The sequence below is a fragment of the Chelmon rostratus genome, chromosome 10, assembly GCF_017976325.1.
Source record: "Chelmon rostratus isolate fCheRos1 chromosome 10, fCheRos1.pri, whole genome shotgun sequence".
Lineage (NCBI taxonomy): Eukaryota > Metazoa > Chordata > Actinopteri > Chaetodontiformes > Chaetodontidae > Chelmon > Chelmon rostratus.
Genome location: NC_055667.1, coordinates 28,191,949 through 28,212,105, shown reverse-complemented (window position 1 = coordinate 28,212,105; position 20,157 = coordinate 28,191,949). Strand labels below are relative to the sequence as shown.

General features: G+C 43.7%; 1 protein-coding gene across 1 annotated transcript; it reads left to right on the top strand.

The window, feature by feature from the left end:
• The first annotated feature begins 2,833 nt into the window (after nt 1-2,833).
• Nucleotides 2,834-18,279, top strand: trim101 (tripartite motif containing 101). The gene is made up of 11 exons (XM_041944995.1): nt 2,834-2,845; nt 5,711-5,920; nt 8,363-8,544; nt 8,633-8,807; nt 14,600-14,695; nt 15,366-15,443; nt 15,676-15,831; nt 15,974-15,996; nt 16,166-16,290; nt 17,138-17,529; nt 18,165-18,279. Exons 1-11 carry the CDS (start codon nt 2,834-2,836, stop codon nt 18,249-18,251), a joined length of 1,536 nt encoding a protein of 511 aa, XP_041800929.1. The 3' UTR covers nt 18,252-18,279.
• Nucleotides 18,280-20,157: the final 1,878 nt, after the last annotated feature.

Below are 20,157 nucleotides of genomic sequence, written 5' to 3'. Positions count from 1 at the left end.
GAGCCTCTTTTCTCACTGTGACTTTATTCAGTCAAAAAGTGGAAATATTTGCATTTATGACACCAAATACTAATATAACTGTAGTATGATTACCAGAAACACGTGGTAATGTTATTTCTCTACTGACAGTCACTCTAGTGATGTATAAGAAGAAAAGAAGAGGACCAAGGCAGCTGCTCTGTGGAACACCACAATGCATTTTATGAGATGAAACGAACGTCAGTTATCATGAATTGATGTGAAAATTTACGGAGCCCCTAAAGTGTCATGAAGAAAAAAAAAACTATATCGTGGGCAGGAGATACTAAAACGTGCACTCGAATTAATGCACTTGTTCATTTATACAGACAGGTAGCAACAACAATAGACAGCCGGGCTCCGTTCACTGAATCTGATTTTAATATTCACCATATTTTCCGCACTATAAGGCACCTAAAAGCCTTTAATTTTCTCAAAAACCGACAGTGCGCCTCATAATCCGATCCTTTTATATGGATCACTATTGGTTAATTATGGCTATCGTAGTCAGGGGGCGTGGCCGAAGTAACAGCGGTATTCCACTCTCTGCGTGCCGTCATCCTTTTACTGGCGCGTGCAGTCAGCTGTCAACCTGAATAATAAAATGACTATTTCACTGAACAATGAAAAATATGAATATGTGCTAAATAATAGGCAATTAAAATATGAATCAAACGTGGTTAATGTGATTTCTGCTCCTGAACCTCAGCGCACAGCGTCTGCACATCAGCGCTGTGCGCCGTCACCTGCATCTTTACGCAGGATCAGCTGTCATCTGTGAGCGCGCGGTGTTTGTTTCAAAACAAACTAAAATCAAATACATTTGAAATAAATGCTCATTAATTATTTTCAGGAGCATCAGAGGGATGAAAGAGCCGCGGGTTACTGACCCCTGATCTAGTGGATGCATAACGCAACCCCAGACACCACAGGACGGTAGTTTCTTTCTATGATCGCACGATGTACGATTTAGCTTAAACGTGCGCACGTTTTAGTATCTCGTGCGCACGATATACCGGTAGTTTTTTTTTTCTTTATGACACGTTAGGGGCTCCATAGAAAATCAATCCCAATTCAAAAACATAAAAAAATAGCAACCAAACCAAACCAACACAAAAACACAAAACCACATTCATGCTGCATATCTCAGCTGTAGTTTCCTGTATCCATTTATAGATTTAGCATTTTCTTACACCATCGCGAATGAAACAGTGGCTCGTACACCTGACCCACAGTATATGACGTCACATCCTCCAGGACTCGAGTCATCCTTTACATTTGTGCTGATGACAAGCATGATAGAAATGTGCAGAGAATGACACCTCCTCAGCTGTGAGGGAGAAATATGTGACCATACCTGTATTTATATTAACATGTTTGTACCTGCCAAGCTTGTCTTTAAAGTTTTAATTGTTAAAAGTATTGGCCATTAATATACACTAAAAAATGCCCTCATACTGTATGTGTACAACTACGACTATGTGCAACATCAAAGTCAAAGTCAGCTTTTATTGTCAGTTCTGCAGTATGTACAAGACAAACAGAATCGAAATGACGTTACTCTCAACCTCTGAGACAAGACATATATCAAAAAGAGATAAATAAAAACTGCACAATCTAAGTAAAAAACTGTACAATCTAAACAATGACATATTAAGAGAGTGTAGTAGTGCCAAAAGAAAGAAGTTAGCTTATCGGCTGACCAGCTGAACTGACATTTATTAAATGCTAAATATGTGAGCGTTATAGGAAAGTGTTACCCAAAAAAAGCAAAGCCAACATGAACTTTGAACTTTGAATGTAGTGGAAACATGGTGAGGTGGACTGACTTCTCTGCAGAGCCTCCATCGGCCTACAGTAATAAAAGAGTCTCAGAGTGAATGTGCTGGTTATCAGTTCAAAGAGAACAGTGTGTGTGTGTGTGCGTGTGTGTGTGTGTAACAGTAGAACGAGCAGAGCCTGGCATGGTCTTAATCCGTCCACATACCAGCCACTGCCTGATATGGTGTGTGTGTGTGTGTGTGTGCTGAAACCTGACGCCTGACACACACACACACACACACACACACTCGAATCAGTCCTCACACACACACACACACCGTGTGTGGTGAGAAAACTGAACAAACAGCCAGCTGCGAGGAAAAACAGGAATGGAGGGAGAGTTGGATGTGTGAGGAAGAGGAGGAAGACACACTGTGCCTTCATGTGGTGTCCTGGCAGATTTCATGTCGCCGTGGGGGGGTCACGGGAGCTGAAAGAGGAGAGCTCTGAGTGCAGATCACAGGCCGACTCCTGCTTCGTTTTTCCTCTCAGATATAAAACTGATTCTTCTTCACCCGTCTGACCTCCACGCGGCCTCTCGACCTTCTGATTGTGTTTTCACCGTCGATCGATTCGAGTCTTCATTCAGCACAAGAGACGTTTGTGTTGGACGAGCTGGACGCAGACTCTCAGTGGGGCTTTGTGTGAAGCTGACGGTGAATGTTCAGACCCGCTGAGTGAGTATTTGTGCTCTCTACAGCAGCTTCAGCAGCTTCAAACAAGTTTTCATGCAAAAGAAATCCTGAAAACGTGAACTGCTGTCCACTGAAGTCCACGGTGTCCTGGATTGTCTGTGCATGAAAAACTAAGTCTGGACTCATTTGGAATCAAAGCTGAACAAGCTCGGTGTGAGGAGATCAGTCCAGGAGATCAGTCCAGCAGATCAGTCCAGGAGATCAGTCCAGCAGATCAGTCCAGGAGATCAGCTCAGCTCTTCCTGCAGGAAAACTAACTGCCTCCTCATCATTTTCCTAACAGCTACCAGACAGAACAGATGGAGAAGAAGGTGAGTCAACAGCCCCGAATCTCTCAGGTTTAAAATAACTTCAGTTTGGTGTTATACCCCCCCCACTCCCACTTCCTCCCGTCTATTGACACACACACACTTACATTACACACCGTCACAGAGCTGATGCTACACAACAGGAGGCTCAATAAACAGCAGACAAACAACCAGTTATAAAACTGACTGAGCACTGATCGATTGATCAATGATGTCTGTCAGTGATCCACAGATCAATACAGCTCTGACAGAAAGGTCCAGAAGATCCACTGCAGTAAAAATATTTCATCCAAACATGATAATAATCCACAGAAAGATGTTTTATTATTTCAAATTCGCAGGCGATGTGCTCGTCTTCCTCGTCACAGCTCCTGGAAACGTACACAGACGGGCGCCATCTTGGCTCCAGTCACTCTGGAGAGTCTCAGGTTTCAAATGACACCTGACTGGACCAATCACAACCTGCCATGTGAAGCCAAACAACAGAGCAGCCAATAACAGTCTGAGTTGAACTGAAGAACATCCTCCCCTTCTTTCGCATGAAGATTGAGCCAATAGGAGTCGAGTTCACAGATAATTGACCATCAAATAGCCAATGAAGTTCAGAAGACACGTCAGTGGGTTAGTTACAGCTCAAATCAGTGATTTCAGTGCTAACAACACAGTTTGATGTGATGAACAGAGTGGCCTCAATATAAAGACATACAGTCAAAATATCAGTATATATACTTCAATAAGATATAGATGGCCCAAACTTAGATTTCATGAATATTAAAAAGATATTGATAGTGATGGACAGAATTTAGCCGTTCCTTAATAGAAAATAGTGCATATACAGTAGCAACTGGGAAAAATATCTCCCCCGGACCCCCCAGCTGAGGCCTAACATCTGGCTCTGCCCCTTCCTCTATGTTCATTACATCTTTTGTTCCAGTAAACGTTTGAAATGTGCACGTTTTAATTCATTAACCACAAAGCCTTTAGTCGTGTTTTTCTGCTGTTACAGGCAGACGTTAGTTCACAGCTTTGAAAACCATCCAAATCCTGCTCAGGTGTTCTGACAGAGCCGCTGTAAGCAGGCACCGTTCTGGAGGTGAGCTCTCCAAAGTCTGATCTCTGAGACGAAGTTCAACGCTGTGATTTGTGTTTCAGTCAAATGAAGGCTTGGACACAAAAATGAAAAACCCAGCTGTCCCACCACTGGCTCCGTCAGCTCGAACACCTGCAGCCAAATTCACTGGTTTTATCACTGTGAGATACTCATTTTTACTGGGGGGAAATTAAGGGATGCAAAAGACGTCTAGATTAGTTAGTTAGTTAGTTAGTTTATTTCAGTCATATATACACTTCAAAGCATCAAAAAAAAAAAAGAACCACAAAAAAAAAAAAACTATTTTGACTGAAAAAGGCTCAGGCAGAAGCAAAGCTTATTAATGCCCGCCTACTATGCATCTTAAGCTACACAATTTATGGTGTCAAGTGGAAAGAATAAACAAACAAAAAATACATACATACATACTCATGCACATACATATCTCTTTTCCCCTTTTTTCAATTACAGCCATAACTCCTAAATATAAATCCACATCATGATTTTTTGAACATAACAAAGGAAGTACATTGCTTGAGTTTGAGATCAGCACTGTTCCACAGCTGAACCCCTTTAAAAGAAACACATCTTCTTTTAACCTCTTTTTTAGCTTTTGGTAACACAGATTTGCTTCCATCTCTCAACTCATATTTACTCTCAGACACTCTGAAAAACTTACGCACGCTGTCTGGTAGTGTTTTATTTTTTACTTTAAACATGATTTGCATTGTTCTATAATAATCCAAGTCTCTAAACTTCAATACATGAGAATTTAAAAATAACGGATTTGTATGGTCATAATAAGCAGCTTTGTTTATGATGCGTACGGCTCGTTTTTGTTTTAACACAATTCTTTCAGTTGTGCTTTTAAACGTAGATCCCCATAACTCCACGCAATAAGTTAAATAAGAAAGTATCAGAGAACAGTAAATTAAATATAAACTTTTATAATTTAGCATGTCTTTGGTTTTGTACATGATTGCAATTGATTTTGAGATTTTTACCCTTTACATACTCAACATGTTTTTTCCAGTTTAGTTTATGATCGATCACAACCCCGAGAAATTTGGTCTCCCAAACCCTTCCTATTTCAATGTTAGAGATTTTTAATTTAATATTACTTTCAGATTGGCTTCCAAATATCATAAATGTAGTTTTCTTTATATTAACAGACAATTTATTGACGTCAAACCAAGTTTTGAACACTCCAAGTTCTTGTTCAACAGTGTGCAGAAGTTCTTCTAAATTTTCTACATTTTTTAACTTATTGGAAACATGACAAATGTCATTTATAAAAAGAATAAACAATTCGGGGCCATTAATTACTTCCATTTAATGGAGTATTGCAGTCAATTAAAGCACAGAGCGATATTATATTCAGTCAATGTAAACATCATATAGCTTCAGTGAAGAACTGAACTGAACTGAACTGAACTGATCAGACCTCACTGAGGTGAAATGAGGGGGAGACGCTGAATGTTAAAGGTTAAGAAAACAATGAGTGAATTTGGTTATTTATTGGTTCAGCAGCAGATGATCAGCTCTCAGATATCTGAGTTCACCTCCACTGATTACATATCTCAAACAGGCGTTGAGTCTCTGCAGGTGGATTTTCATAGATTTCTACTGAAATGTCCTGGTTGTCCTGGAGGAAGTCAAATTAAAAAGCTAAAAGTTTAGCTCGTGGTCTCACATGTGTGAAGGCACCACCGCAGTCCCTCAGAAACACACAGAGCTGCAGATCCCTTCGCTCATTCAGTCACTTCTGGTGTCTGCAGGAGGAGGTGAAGTTTGGAGGAGCGGCCACGTCTCTGCCGGCGGACCTGAGTTGCCTGCGGGGCGGGGGGGGAGCGGAGGGTGAGGCGTCGCTGGCGTCGCTAGAGAAACAGCTGATCTGTCCCATCTGCCTGGAGCTCTTCAACAAGCCTGTGGTCATCCTGCCCTGCCAGCACAACCTCTGCAGGAAGTGTGCCAACGAGCTCTATCAGGTGTGTGTGGCGGCACGCTGCTGATGCGCACACACACACATACTATTTCTGCACATACTATCCCTGCTTGTACACACACTTCTCTACATGTATGTGCTTTATGTGTAGGACCGCTTTTTAAACCATGCGGCAGCACACACACACTTAACAAAGCCTACATCAGGTGTGTGTGTGTGTGTGTGTGTACAGTAGATTATCACTGTCTAAAATGGGACGTGTGGATGTTTAACTGGTTTGCTCATGTTCATCAAAGTCACCTGCCTGACCTACATTCACTGCTATTGTTCAGATTGTGTGTGTGTGTGTGTGTGTGTGTGTGTGTGTGTGTGTGTGTGTGTGTATGCTGCTGCTTCAATCAGTGACACTTTAACGTCTTCTGTGAGGAAACTGTTGGTTCCCGCTCTGTCCTGGCAGACGGACTGAAGGCAGCATGACCAACCACACAAAGCGTCTGCAGCCAAGAACTATGCTTAGCTTAGCTTAGCATAGAGACTGTAAACAAGGGGAAACGGTTAGCCTGGCTCTGTCCAAAGGTTCAAGAAAATCCACCAACCAGCACCTCTAAAGCTCACTATCAACACTTCATATCTCAAGTTGTGGTTTTACAGGGGGGGTTATGTATTTCTTGGCTGAGACTAGTAACTTCCTGCAGTCTTCACTGGTTGCCTGGCAACCTCACAGTGACAACAGGACGGATAGTCCAGCACGTCACAGTTCTGTGCCCAAAATGTTGAACTGTTCCTTTAAGTTGTTCACAGGTTGTGTAGTGAGGCCCTTTAACAGCATGCTGCCTCTGTGGATGTTTAATGACGAAATAATCAATTCTGTCATTAGGAATAATTGTTCTATATCACTGGGAATACTGGAAAGCTGGTCTTCCATCATACTTTCATGCTGTGTGATGGTGAAACAGGTGTGAACATGCATTCTGTGTGTATTAAAACTGGATTTAACTGCAGAAACCTAAAGCTAACTAAATGCTTCGGCATATTTTGCAGACAGACGGCTGAAAAGACATTTTCTCTGACGTCGTGTGACTGTTGGGGAACGCAGGCTGCCTCAGAGCAGGCCTCTGAAGTCCAGCTCTGATCCCTCAGTCAGGCCCAGCAGCAGCTGACGCTTATTAAAGGCCACTATTTCAGGACGCTTTAACCCTTTAACCTTCCATCCAGCTCTCTGCTCATCTGTCGTCTATCTGTCGGTCTCGACTCTCGTTTCTCTGATCGCTCCGTTGTCTAAAGCACCGACACGCTGCTGAAAGCCTCAGCTGTTTTTTTACTTTATTCATAAGGTGACTTTTTGTTTTATGGAGCGAGACTCTGAAACTGGTTAGCTTAGCATAAAAACTACATCATCAGACTCTGTTGTCGTTTTTACATTAAAGTTTATGAGCATGTTAAAGAAGATAATGAGTGTTAGTTAATGGGATTTAAAGGTGCTGGTAGGTAGATTGTTTTTTATCTTTGATGAGAGCCAGGCTAGCTGTTTCCCCCTGCTTCAAGGCCTTGTGCTAAGCTAAGCTAACTGGCTGCTGACTCCAGCTCCTCACTTAGAACTGTTAGAACTTCAGAAAGACTAAAAGTTATTAAGTTAGAAATTGTAAATATAATTACTTAAAGCTAGCTAGCTAGCTTCTGCTGGGGGCAAAAGTGCTGAATTTCATAAAATACGTTCTTAGATTTAATTTGTTTCTGATATGAATTTTTTAATTCATCAGGCAGAAACAAACGCTGCTGGATGTGTAAGTAGGCAACTGTTTGCTAACAGCTTAGCTTAACGACTTCACATGGTGATAACGGGTCAGTATTGTGTGTTCAGAGTTCTTCTGCCTCCTAGTGGCCAAAAATGATTAACTGGTTTATTTCAACTGCATCAGTTGAATGTTATGAGTCAGGATTCATTCAAGATTCAAGAGTCTTTATTGTCATTGAGCATGTCAATGAAATTTTCATTGCAACCCCCATGTTAGGAACAGATAGTAAGAAAGATAAGAAGATTAGAAAGAATAAAATTAAGATAACTACAATCAAATAAAATAAACCAACATGCAATAAAAATATTCATAAAAGCAATGAAAAATATACCAGAATGAAAATATACTAAGGCAATAAAATATACTAAACAATAAAAATAATAAAATCTAGCTGTGTGTGTGTGTGTGTGTGCGTGTGTGTGTGTGTGTGTGTGTGTGTCTGGATGGTGGACAGGGGGCTTTCCAGTCCAGTTTCTACCCACTAACCCGTCCTGAACCAGCTCTGACTTCAGCCAGGGACACGTGGAAGATTTTACATGTTCTTCACTAAGAACCCACCTGATACTAAACCTGCCGTGAATCACTGAAATCCCAGCATGCAGCTGTGTTGTCCAGCTGTTGGGTGTTGGCATGCTGAGGAGCTGAACTGTCGCTGTCAGATTAATAATCGAGCGCGTCTTTCTGTCCAGCCCTCCCTGTTCCAGGCTCGGACCACCATGCTGGTGAACAGCGGCCGTTTCCGCTGTCCGTCCTGCAGACACGAAGTGGTGCTGGATCGCCACGGGGTCTACGGCCTGCAGCGAAACCTGCTGGTGGAGAACATCATCGACGTCTACAAACAGGAAGTCAGCAACAGCAACAACGCCACGAGGTGAAGAGCGAGGAGGAGGAGGAGTTCTGATTTATATGAGCTATATGAAATATACTGAAGACCTGCTGTGTCTCCTCTCTCTCTCCAGCCCCCTCCCTCCCCCTCCACCTCCCACTCAGGTAACTTGTTCAGACCATGAGGGTGAGAAGGTGAACATCTACTGTCTCACCTGTCAGGTTCCCACCTGTTCGCTCTGTAAAGTGTTCGGGGCTCATCGGTCCTGTCAGGTGGCTCCTCTGGCAGACGTCTATCAGCAGCAGAAGGTACAGACGAGGAGACTTCTCATGTTTTTACATTCACACTTTGTTCCTTCTACTGTTACCAGGGTTAGGGTTAGGGGGCGATCAGCAGCAGCCGGCTCTGTTCCTTCCGTTTTGTCACTACTGTTTGCAGAACGAGCTTTTAAATCAGTCTGAGCAGCCAAATAAAAACAACATGTGTCTTCTTCCACCGTTATAAGTGTGTGTAGAGACGGTGCGTCTCGATGGCATGATGAATACTACAAATACAAAATACTCCATAATGCAGTGCTTTAACTTCTGACAGCTGCAAACACCACAGCAAAGTTTCAAGTCAGCACCCGGCTGAACAGGAATGTGGGCCTCCTCAGGCTTTTCCAGGAATCATATATAATCATGATATATCTGATTCCTTTTCCAGGAATCAGATATATCATATAAAAGCTGAGGACCCCGTGATCAACAACACTTCCATTGGTAAACAAATGCACATAGCAAAAGAAGATAAACGCGGAAAAAGTTTGGTAGAACTACAGTTGTTGTCATTGAAAACCAGCTGACGGTATATTTGGTTTGTTGACAGTGAAAGATGGCGGTTATTATAGATTGACGGTTCGCTAAGACAGCTGACAGGAGGGAAAAGACCCCACAGGTGCTGGTATGGGCTAGCAACCCATGGCAGCAGTGGCAAGCCTTAACCTTGCTACAACCAGACTTAGCTACAACCAATATAAGGAAAATACCCCAAGAGTCAGCGAGAGCAGGGGTGGAAGATGACTCACAGGTGGATTGCATGGTAACGAACAGGATAACGGATATGACTATGCCTTGGATACATGACTCAGTGAGGGATGGGGGCACGGACCCATCTCTTAGGGCCAGAGGTAGCAGTACTCAGGTGACAGGGAAGGCAACTAAGGAGAGCAAAAGTTGTGCAGCAGAGGATAAGAAGCTTCAAGTTTGCCCATGTGGCTGGCAGAAAATAACATCAATCCGAGGCCTTAGAACTCATCAGGGAAGGAGGAAGTGTTTAGCGGTGGAAGGGCAGAGTGGCCGCATCGACCAGTATTTCTTGAGAAGTCAGTCGAATCAGTCGGATGAAGTCCAGCGACAGGTAGAAAACCACAGTTCGCAGGATATCAGTAACACTATCCCTGGAGAGGAGGAGGTACGGAGAGGGGATGCAGTTGGTGTTGAGGGCAACAGGCCAGCCAAGGAAAGAAGCATGGAGCAGAAAGCTAGAGTTAGGTGGCCGAGGGCTAATGATAGCAAAGAGTGGGAGGCAGTTGATAGAGATTTATCAGTCATATTAAGCAGGCTTAGAGGAGATGTAGTGGAGAAATTGGATAAAATTGGAGATGTGATCTACTCCTATGGTCGAGAGAGATTTGGGGTGCTTGTCAAAAGGAAAGGCGAGAGGGTGCAGGTCGGCAAGTCTAGGCGGCAAAGAGAAATAGAGAAGTTAGTAAAGGAAAGGAGGCAGTTAAGAAAGCAGTGGAGGAAGGCGACAGAAGAAGAAAGGGAGGGAATTAAGGTGTTGCAGGAGGAACTGAGAAGCAGGTTAGCAGTACTCAGAAGGGCAGAACACCTTAGGGAGAAGAGAAAGAAGAAGGAACGTGCAAGGTCAGCATTTTTTAGGAACCCCTTTAATTTTGTGAAAGGCTTGTTTAATCAAGAAAAAGGAGGGCAACTTAAGGCAACGAAATCAGAGATTGAACAGTATTTGAAGTCGACGTATTCAGATTCAAAGGAGAATAGGAACATAGGTCTTCCACCTGACATGCCACCATTAGGGGAAGTGGAGCAGGAGATGGATGTGAGCCCACCTAGGTGGAGAGAAGTGGTGGAGGTGGTTAGGCGTGCAAAGGCTTCTTCGGCCCCAGGGCCTAATGGAGTCCCCTACCGTGTCTATAAGAGTGCACTTGGCATCTTAAGGACACTATGGAGATACCTGAGAATAGTTTGGGAGAAACAAAGTATTCCAAGAGCATGGCGCAGGGCAGGAGGTGTCTTCATCCCTAAGGAGAAGGAGTCATCGGACCTTAGCCAGTTTCGGATGATTTCTCTCCTAAATGTTGAGGGAAAGATTTTCTTTAGTATCGTAGCACAGAGGCTGGTTAAATACTTAGAAAGGAATGGTATGATAGATACGACAGTGCAAAAAGCAGGGATACCAGGATTTGCGGGAGGCTTAGAGCATACTAGCATGATTTGGCATCAGATTCAGACAGCTAAGAGGGAGAAAAGAGACTTGAATGTTGTATTTTTAGATCTGGCTAATGCGTTTGGGTCAGTGCCACATAACCTTATTTGGAGTTCCTTTGACTACTTTAAAGTGCCGGAGATAGTTGTTAACTTGGTGAAAGCATATTTCCAAGACATCAGACTGTGTGCAAGTATCGCAGAGCTCACAACAGGCTGGCAAAGATTGGAGGTTGGTATTATGGCAGGATGTACAGTGTCCCCGCTAGCTTTCACAATGGCTATGGAGGTAATTATTAGGGCTTCCAAGTGGGTCGTAGGTGGAGAGAGACGGCAGAATGGAATGCGTCTTCCACCAATTAGGGCTTATATGGATGATATGACACTGCTAAGTTCAACAGTGCCATGTACAAGGAGGTTGTTAGATAAAGTCAATCAGAATCTCAAGTGGGCTAGTATGAAGATTAAGCCTAGTAAGTCAAGGAGTATTTCAATATACAGAGGGAAAGTAAGTGATAGAAAGTTTGCTATAGATGGTGAGGAAATCCCAACAATTAGGGAGAAATCAGTTAAGAGTCTAGGACGGTGGTACAATGTGGACCTGAATGATGTTGAACAGGTTGTGCAATTTAGAAAGGATGTTGCAGAAGGGCTGGAGAGAATAGATAAATCAGGGCTCCCAGGAAAACTGAGGTTGTGGTGCTTGCAGTTTGGCTTGTATCCTAGGTTAATGTGGCCAATGTCAGTATATGAAGTCCCATTATCTGTAGCAGAGAGAATGGAAAGGCTAGTTAGCTCTTATATTAGAAAATGGTTGGGTGCTCCCAGGTGCTTAAGCAATGTAGCTTTGTATGGGAAAGGAATGCTTCAGCTGCCAGTATCCAGTCTAACAGAGGAGTTTAAATGCACTAAGGTTAGGACAGAACTCTAATTATCTGGGAGTAAGGACATGTTAGTTAGCAATGTGGTTCCGAATCCTTCTGGGGGGAGGAAATGGAACCCAAGGGCAGCAGTGCAGGAGGCAGAGGCAGCTCTCAGGCATGCAGAAATAGTAGGAAATGTTCAATTTGGCCGGGGAGGCTTGGGGCTTGGCCCAGGCAAACCAGTGTGGAATAAAGCAGGTCTAAAGGAGAAAAGAAAGCTTGTAGTGGAACAGGTGCGTAGGCAGGAGGAGTTGTTAAGAGGGGCAAAAGCAGTTGGTCAAGCCAAACAGGGACAATGGTTGAATTGGGAAGGTGTTGAGAAGAGGAAACTTAGTTGGAGGGACCTGTGGAATATGGAGGAAGGCCGTATTAAATTTCTGATAGGGGCGACATACGATGTGTTGCCAACCCCGCAGAACCTAAGTCTCTGGGTACAGGGCGATCAATCGTGCCCACTCTGCTCAGGTACAGCAAGTTTAAAGCACATTTTGTCAGGTTGTAGAATTAGCTTATCACAAGGCCGGTATACATGGCGGCATAATCAGGTGCTGAGAAGCTTAGCCGCAGGCATTGAGGAGAGAAGGAAGCAGGTGAATTCTGGAAGTTCTAGAAAGGAGAGGTTAGATGTGCAGTTTGTTCGAGAGGGGGAGAAAAATAGAGCTGCTAAGTCAGGGAGAAAGCAGGTAGGTGGCTGCCTGGTAGGGGCTGATGATTGGCAAATGCAGGTCGACTTGGGAGGAAAGCTAGTTGTGCCCCAGGAAATAGTTTATAGTAATCTGAGGCCGAACATTGTCTTATGGTCCATGAGTAAAAAGACTGTGTATTTTATTGAGTTAACAGTCCCTTGGGAAAATTCAGTGGAGGCAGCTTATGAAAGGAAGAAGACTAAGTATGCAGATTTAAAGACAGAATCTGAGCAGAGGGGATGGAAGACCAGGGTCTGTCCGGTTGAAGTGGGGTGTAGAGGTTTTGTTGCAGGGTCAGCTGTTTCACTGTTGAGGGAGCTGGGAGTGCATGGGCAAAATTTAAGAAAGACAGTGAGGGAGATGTCAGATGAGGCTGCTAGGTCTAGTCAGTGGATATGGATCAGGAGAAATAATAGTAGTTGGGGGGTGAAATAGGGACAGTGGGGGGGGGGGGCAGAGGACATGCATGCCTAACCCGGCAAGAGAAGAGGTTAATGTCTGAACAAGACACCTCTCCTCTGCTCTGCTTTCCCCGCCCCATCTTCTCGCTCTGCCAATAGGAAGAGAACCAGGAAGTTTAGATAAGGTGGGGGTGTGGCCAGCTAGAGTCTCTCTTTGGGACCATGCGGCCTGTTCAGGTGAGTTTGCGTGGTAAGACACAGAGTTGGCTTGTTTTTTGATCTTTTTGGTTGTTTTCCTGTTTTGTTTGCTTCTTGAAGGAAATGTTAGGGTTTGTTTTCCTGCTCTGTTTGCTTTTTGAAGGAAATGGTAGGGTTTGCTGCTTCTTGAAGGAAATGTTAGAAGAGGCTGTTAAATCTAGTCTGTGGTTTAGGCCTCCACCTTCAGCACCTTCTAAATTTTCCACCCCCTACCCGAACAAGGGTCTGTATCCAATCCCTACTTTCATCTTTTGACTCTACCTCTTTATTTTCTATCCCCTACCCGAACCAGGGTTTGTATTCCCACCCCGCTTTTTCTTGGTGCAGTTGGTGAGAGGCAGGGGTAGATGATGGTAGTGTGGCAATCGGCAGTTACATGTGGCATCTAGGCCTGTGGTAGCATTGTAGCAGCTAACAATAGCTAAAGCGGTGAGAGTATGATAGCATCTTAGCAGTTAGTATTGGTAGCTAGCAATTAACATTAACAGTATAGGTGAATCTAGCTTTATTATCTTCTTCTGTTCGTCTTAGCAGGTAGCGGTTAGCACGTAACATTAGCTAAATGGTCGCATCGGAACTGTATTGTCTTCTTCTGTTCTTCCTAGCGGTTAGCATTAGCATTAGCAATAGTTAAATGGTAGCATCGGTACTGGCCACTACCTGGAGCATCTCTGGGTCAGTTGAACGTGGCGGTGCTGTTTGGATTGTGTAGGAGCAGTGTGAACTGGCACTGGGGGGGTGACTCTGGGACGCCGGAGTTCACTGCCTAACCTCCTGGAGGTGTCGTGGGACTAAGTAGGCGAAACACTGTTGAAGGGAGGTTTCCACCTGATGACCCCCAGAGACGTGTTAGGAGTCACTGCTCTTTGGCAGGTATAGAGGCAGATTAGAGCTCCAAGGTTCTTCACTGAGAATGAATCCTCTTTTTGAGCACAAGGATCTTGTGTTTAAATTAACTGAGATCACAGATTTGTAGTTTAACTCATGCAACACTTCTAAGTGATGACACCCAGCGGTGGGATGTAACTAAATACCTTTACTCAAGTAAACATCATACAGTAAAACACTGACAGAGAGTACTTCTGCTTTTGATGCTTTAAGTAATTGTTGCTGATAATACTTACTGTACGTACTTAAGTAAGGTTTTGAATGCAGGATTTGTACCTGTACTGCAGTATTTTCACAGTGTGGTAACTTTACTTAAAGTCTGAGAGCAGTTAGCCCAATTAACTAAATATTCACGCTCAACAAAAAAGTGTTTTTATGACACAGCTCACTGCAGTTAATGTCTCAGAGCTGTTAGATAATTAATAATCTTAACTCATTAATTTCCTTCTGTTTCCCAGGACGAGCTGAGTGAAGACGTCAGCTCTCTGCTGGCAGCCAACAATGAAGTCCAGGCTTTCATCGATGAGCTGGAGGAGACCTGCAGAAACATCGAGGTGTGTGTGTGTGTGTGTGTGTGTGTGTGGTGTGTGTGTGTGTGTGTGCGTGTATATCAGAATGCCCATAGACCCTAAAAGTTCTGGAAGAAGTAACAAAATAGATTTACATCATGATTTTAATAGATCTTCTTCCTCTGAGCCACAGAGCTCCATTAAAACACATCAGTGAGCCTCACACATGTTCCTCCATCACCATGAACACACACACACACACACACACACACACACACACAGTCCTGCTGCCACAAACACTCACTGCAGCACGATGTGGATTCATCCGCTGCTGAAAATAGTCCCAACAGATGCTCTATGTCCTCCTGTTTGAGTAACATCTGTTAGAAACTGCAGTGAGCAGCTGTTTCAGGAAATCTCTGATTCATTTTTTAACATGAAACACGAGACATGATTCATGTCTGCAGGTGTAATCGGTGGGATTTGGGCTGAGAGCCGCAGTCAGGGAAGGTATTTGTTGATGAAAAGGAGAAATGAAGAATAATGACCTGAACTTATCTTATTAAAATCTCTCTGTAAAAGAGTTTCAGTTCTGACTGGCTGAAACATGGAGGCTGTATGTAGAAAACCTCCCTGTTTCATTTACAGTGTGGAAACAGTGGACATGAAGGCGTGCATGTTGTTTGTGTGCTAATCTTCATTGTGCCCTCTGCAGGAGAACTGTAAGACTCAGAAACAGAGTGTGTGTGAGACGTTCGCTCGAGTGGTTTCCATCCTGGACGACAGACGAAAGGTCACATTTTGTTCTTTTCAATAGCAGCAACATGCTGCCGTGCTGGAATATTACTGGCTTTACAGTAGCATCTGAATTAATACATACATTTACTTACATGCTCATATGCAGTAGTGTAAATACACGTGTACACGTTATGAAGTATATCCAGATTCTGTATTATTAATAGCAGTACAGTGCATGCTGACAGTAGCTGAACTGTCTTCATGTTCATCACATCATCACGTTAAAGGCAATGACACAACGAATCAGCTCCGAGCAGGAAGAGAAGACAGGCCGCGCCCAGGCGCTGGTGCGTTGCTATGGAGACAGCGTGGAGGCCAACAACAAACTGGTGGAGCGGGCGGTGAGCAGCATGGAGGAGCTGGACATGGCTGCTTTTATCCAGGTGGGCTGCACGCTCGTGTGTGTGTGTGTGTGTGTGTCAGAACATAGAAATCCAGTCGAGGATCTCTGTTTTGTGTTTGTCATGGAGGGAAAATGTCTTCCTGCGTCTCTAAAACGATCTCTGTGTTTCTTCCTCCCGTCAGAATTCAGGAGAGCTGATCACAAAGTGAGTACTGTGACCAGACAGGCTGCATCTTTAGAGATATCTGTGCTTAATAAAGGCCCCCTCTCTTCTAAAGTGAATCATTTGTTGCTTTCATCTGTTCTTTCCTCCCCATGTGTCTCCCACCTCCTCCTCTTCCTCCACCTCCTCCTCCTCCTCCTCCTCTCCTCAGAGTGATTGCAGCGAGCGGCTCCTGTCCGGCAGAGACACTGACACCAGGTTATGAGAACATGAGCCACTTCAGCTTTAACTTCAGCAGGCAGGAGGGCGCTCTGAGGAGCATAGACTTCCTCCGAGGTAAGAGGAGGGGCTGCTGGGGAAACTCTGGTTTTATAAGACACAGTTAGCAACACAAACTGCAGTTTCTGCACTTTAACATCCAGCAGTCAGACAGAAAACGCTTGCTGTGCTGAAGGCTGAACCGTGAAGCCGCCAGAAACGAGCCCGCGGCTGAAATCTACACTCAGTAATTCGATCTGCTCGAGGGTTTTTTTGGATTTAAGGTCTATGAGTCTGATCCTAAAATAGTCGGTAGCTGCAGCAGGTAAAGAGCGAGCGAGATCTCGAATGCACAAGGCAGCTAAGATATGACCGAGCCGAAAGGGTTATTGATCAGTACGAGTCAGTGATTGATAGATTGCTTTGTTCTGGAAGAAAAACTCTGCAGCTGATGGACTTCAGGACACGTCAGGCTCTAACTCTGAGAGCAGACACGCTGCAAACCAGTGCGGCCTTAGTGGTGTCTGATGGTGTTACTGGTTTGCTTACAAATACAGTCCAAGTAATCAGATTCTTTACTTAAGTAAAAGTACTAATACCACGCTGTGAAAGTCCTGCAGTGGAAATTGCTGGTTTCCATTGGGAGCGTGTTTGCTGCCGGGGCGTAATAATAAAGTTTTCTTTGAATCTATGAATGTCTGACTCGTAGCACACGATGTGGACGAGCTTCACCAATATTCTCCAGTCCTGTCGAGTCCTGTACACCGCTGACTGCAGACCTGTCCAGGTCCTTGTAACTCACTGAGTTTATCACTAAAGATCAAGAAAACATCATACTCATCTCCAAAATCCAAAAAGTCTGAACAGCCACACTTTTATTCTCTGTCAACACGATGAACACACACGTTTTGTCATCTGTCTGCAGTTGTGGAAGATGTTCCTGAAGAACCAGATGTGGAACAAGAAGAACCTAAAGAACCCTCAGTCCAGAACATGGAGCCAAAACCCCAACCAGAAACCCCAGCCCACAACCTGGAACCTGTTCTGGAACCAGTTAAAGAGCCAATCCCAGCACTGGTATCCCCTCCAGTGGAACCAGTACAGACAGCTGCACCAGCACCAGTTCCTCCAGCTCCAGGTCTGCAGAGGGTCTCTGTGGAGTCTGCGGGGGCGGTTTTAGAGCCAGACTTACCTGACGGAGGATCGGGTCAGATGAAGAACAAGCAGGAGGAGGAGAGGGAGGAGGCGGAGGGATGTGCAGCTCCTGTTAAAGAAGGAAACATCTGCGAACATCAGGAGGGAATGAGCACACAACAGGTAGAGAAGCACACCTGCTGCGAGGAAAACATCTGCATTTCCTCAAAAACAGTCCAGACCGTCTCAGATCGCTGCTGTTTTTGACCAAACATGTCACATGAACAGAAAAGTGCAGAATCCACGACAAAGTGATCATGGACTCGTGGTTAGAAATAATTATTATTATGATGTGGTACAGCAGCTTTGAGCAGGAACCTTCTCAGGTCACGGTGCTGCATTCAACACCTGAGACATGAGAGTAGAGGAACGTCAGCACGCCATGACACAGCCGAGTCAACTGAAACTGACAAACCAGGAGTCAGACGGATTAAAGTAAATTTCTGCTGATAATGTAACCAGGCTCAACTTCCCTGGAGACGATGCTGTGTACTCTGCTGTATCCACACTGAGGCTTATCTGACATGTTTGTGCTAATGCAGATGCTAATGCTAACATTGGACTGATCTGGAGGTGTGAATTACAAAACATGAAACCGAGTCTGAGTGTAGAAATAAGTTCAGTCTGTCGTCTGTTCAAGCTATAAAGTCTCTGTCCATCTGTTCCCGTCTCTGTCCATCTGTTCCCGTCTCCGTCCTCTACGTCTCTGTCCCTCCTTCATCCGCCTCTCTCTGGTCCGTCCCTCCACCTTCCTCCAGGCTGTCACTCTGCTCTTCTACCTGCTGGCCATCCTGGTCATCCTGCAGAGGGTGTGGGCTTACATCGGCTGCTTCATCTGCACATAACGCCAGCCGGAGACACACCCACCTTCACCGCTGCACAGCTCAGGTATGCACACACCTGAGAATCTACAGTAGAGTGTTTCCTTACTGCCACTACTGCTGCTCTTGCTACTCGTCTGTTACAAACACGACAACTTCATAATGATATTAAAGTAATAAACAATAAATCAAAAGAAATCAATAACTTTATAGAAACATATTTTACTTTTCATGACAGTTTTCACTGACCTTCAGAGACACACAAAAATAATTTTTTATAAACACAAATAAAACCTCAGCAGGTTGGATAACAAACATCAACAGTTTTAAACTTCAAAAAAATCAGAAACAAACCTTTATTCAGCTGACAGCATTATTAACGCTCTCCTCTGCTGACCCCTTTTGGTAGAATTGTGTAATTACAGTAATTATCTTTGACTAATCCATCAACAACTTTTATTGTATTAATTTGATTCTTATTAGTAAAGATAATCGTATTTTTTAAATGTTATTCTCACTCACCGTACTGTTTGTTTTTGTGCTACATGATAAATTGTGTTTGTTGAAATTTCATTAACCTGCACTGACGTGTTTGTTTTGTCTTCACATAATAATCTGACGTGAGAATTTTTCAAAATGAACATGATGATAATGAAAATACATTTTTATTAAATGTCAGCTAGGAGCAGAAACTCGTCGTGTAGTTCACCGTTCATGTTTGAGTCGTTCAGGGTTTACCGCACAGTGACAGTACACAAACACGGCAGGGTGTCATATTCACGGGAATGTTTCTGTCATCCAGTCTGAATACACAAGTCTATAATATTAATAATCTGTCAGATAAAGTGTTAAATGTTACATTATGGCTGCTTCATGGTCTCAACTGACCTCTAACCTCTAACTGACATATAAAACCGTCTGCCGTCCCTCTTCACTCCAGATGGAGCCTGAGACCGGAGTCCTGCTCAGACCAGTCCTCCCCTCTCCTCCTCTCTCACCCCCTTTCTGCCTCTCCTGGTTCAAGCCCTCCACAGGAAGAAGTAGAAGAAAGAGAGGAGCGCTTGGAAATGAAGTTTTGCTGTGGAGATAAAGACGCTCTTCGCTCCAGAGTCGGTGAAAACAGACGTTTCATCGGCTGAGCTCTGTGGACAAACAGCAGATAACACACTGGACACCTGCTGGAAAACTTACAGAGCAAACGTGTTGTGTTTTAAATGGAAACTGCTGCCCGTCACGCCAAAGGCCCTCACACCTTTTCACGTGTCAGTGGCAGCAGAGCAGTGACACTGCAGTGCTCAAGAATACTGATGATAAGAGGGAAGACATGACCTGGCTTTATAAAAGAAGTTGCACTGGTGTTACTGCAGTATTAGCAGTAGTAGAAGATGTAGAAGTACGAGTTTTGATAGTAGGAGCAGCAGCAGTGATGATGTCAGCCTGCTACTGAAGGTGTGGCTGCAGGGTACGAGCAAAAATCTATGTTGCAATAATTTCACAGTATTTTAGTGTTCATGAACATTCAAAACACACTCGCAGTACAGCTGTATTATATCACACTATACCATCCATGTGTTGGAAATATTTTTAAATATCCTTCAAATGAAGTGAAGTGAAAGTAAACTTTAAGTAAGCTGCTAATAGTGTTTTACAAAGGACTTCAAAATAAGTATACTTCTCCTAAGTACACTTTAGAACTATTAAAGGTATTTGTAATTTACTACATTTATAATAAAGTACACTTTTTATAAGTACTTTGAAATCCCACTTTAAGTACTGCAGAATTAGTAAATTCATTTTTAATACATTTGAGTAGAACTTAATTACATCTATTTAGACGTAAACTTTATCTGTCAAACATACTTTAAATTAAGCACAAAAGGTCAAAGTGTACTTATACTTCAATTCTATCTCTAATGCACTAAAGTAAACT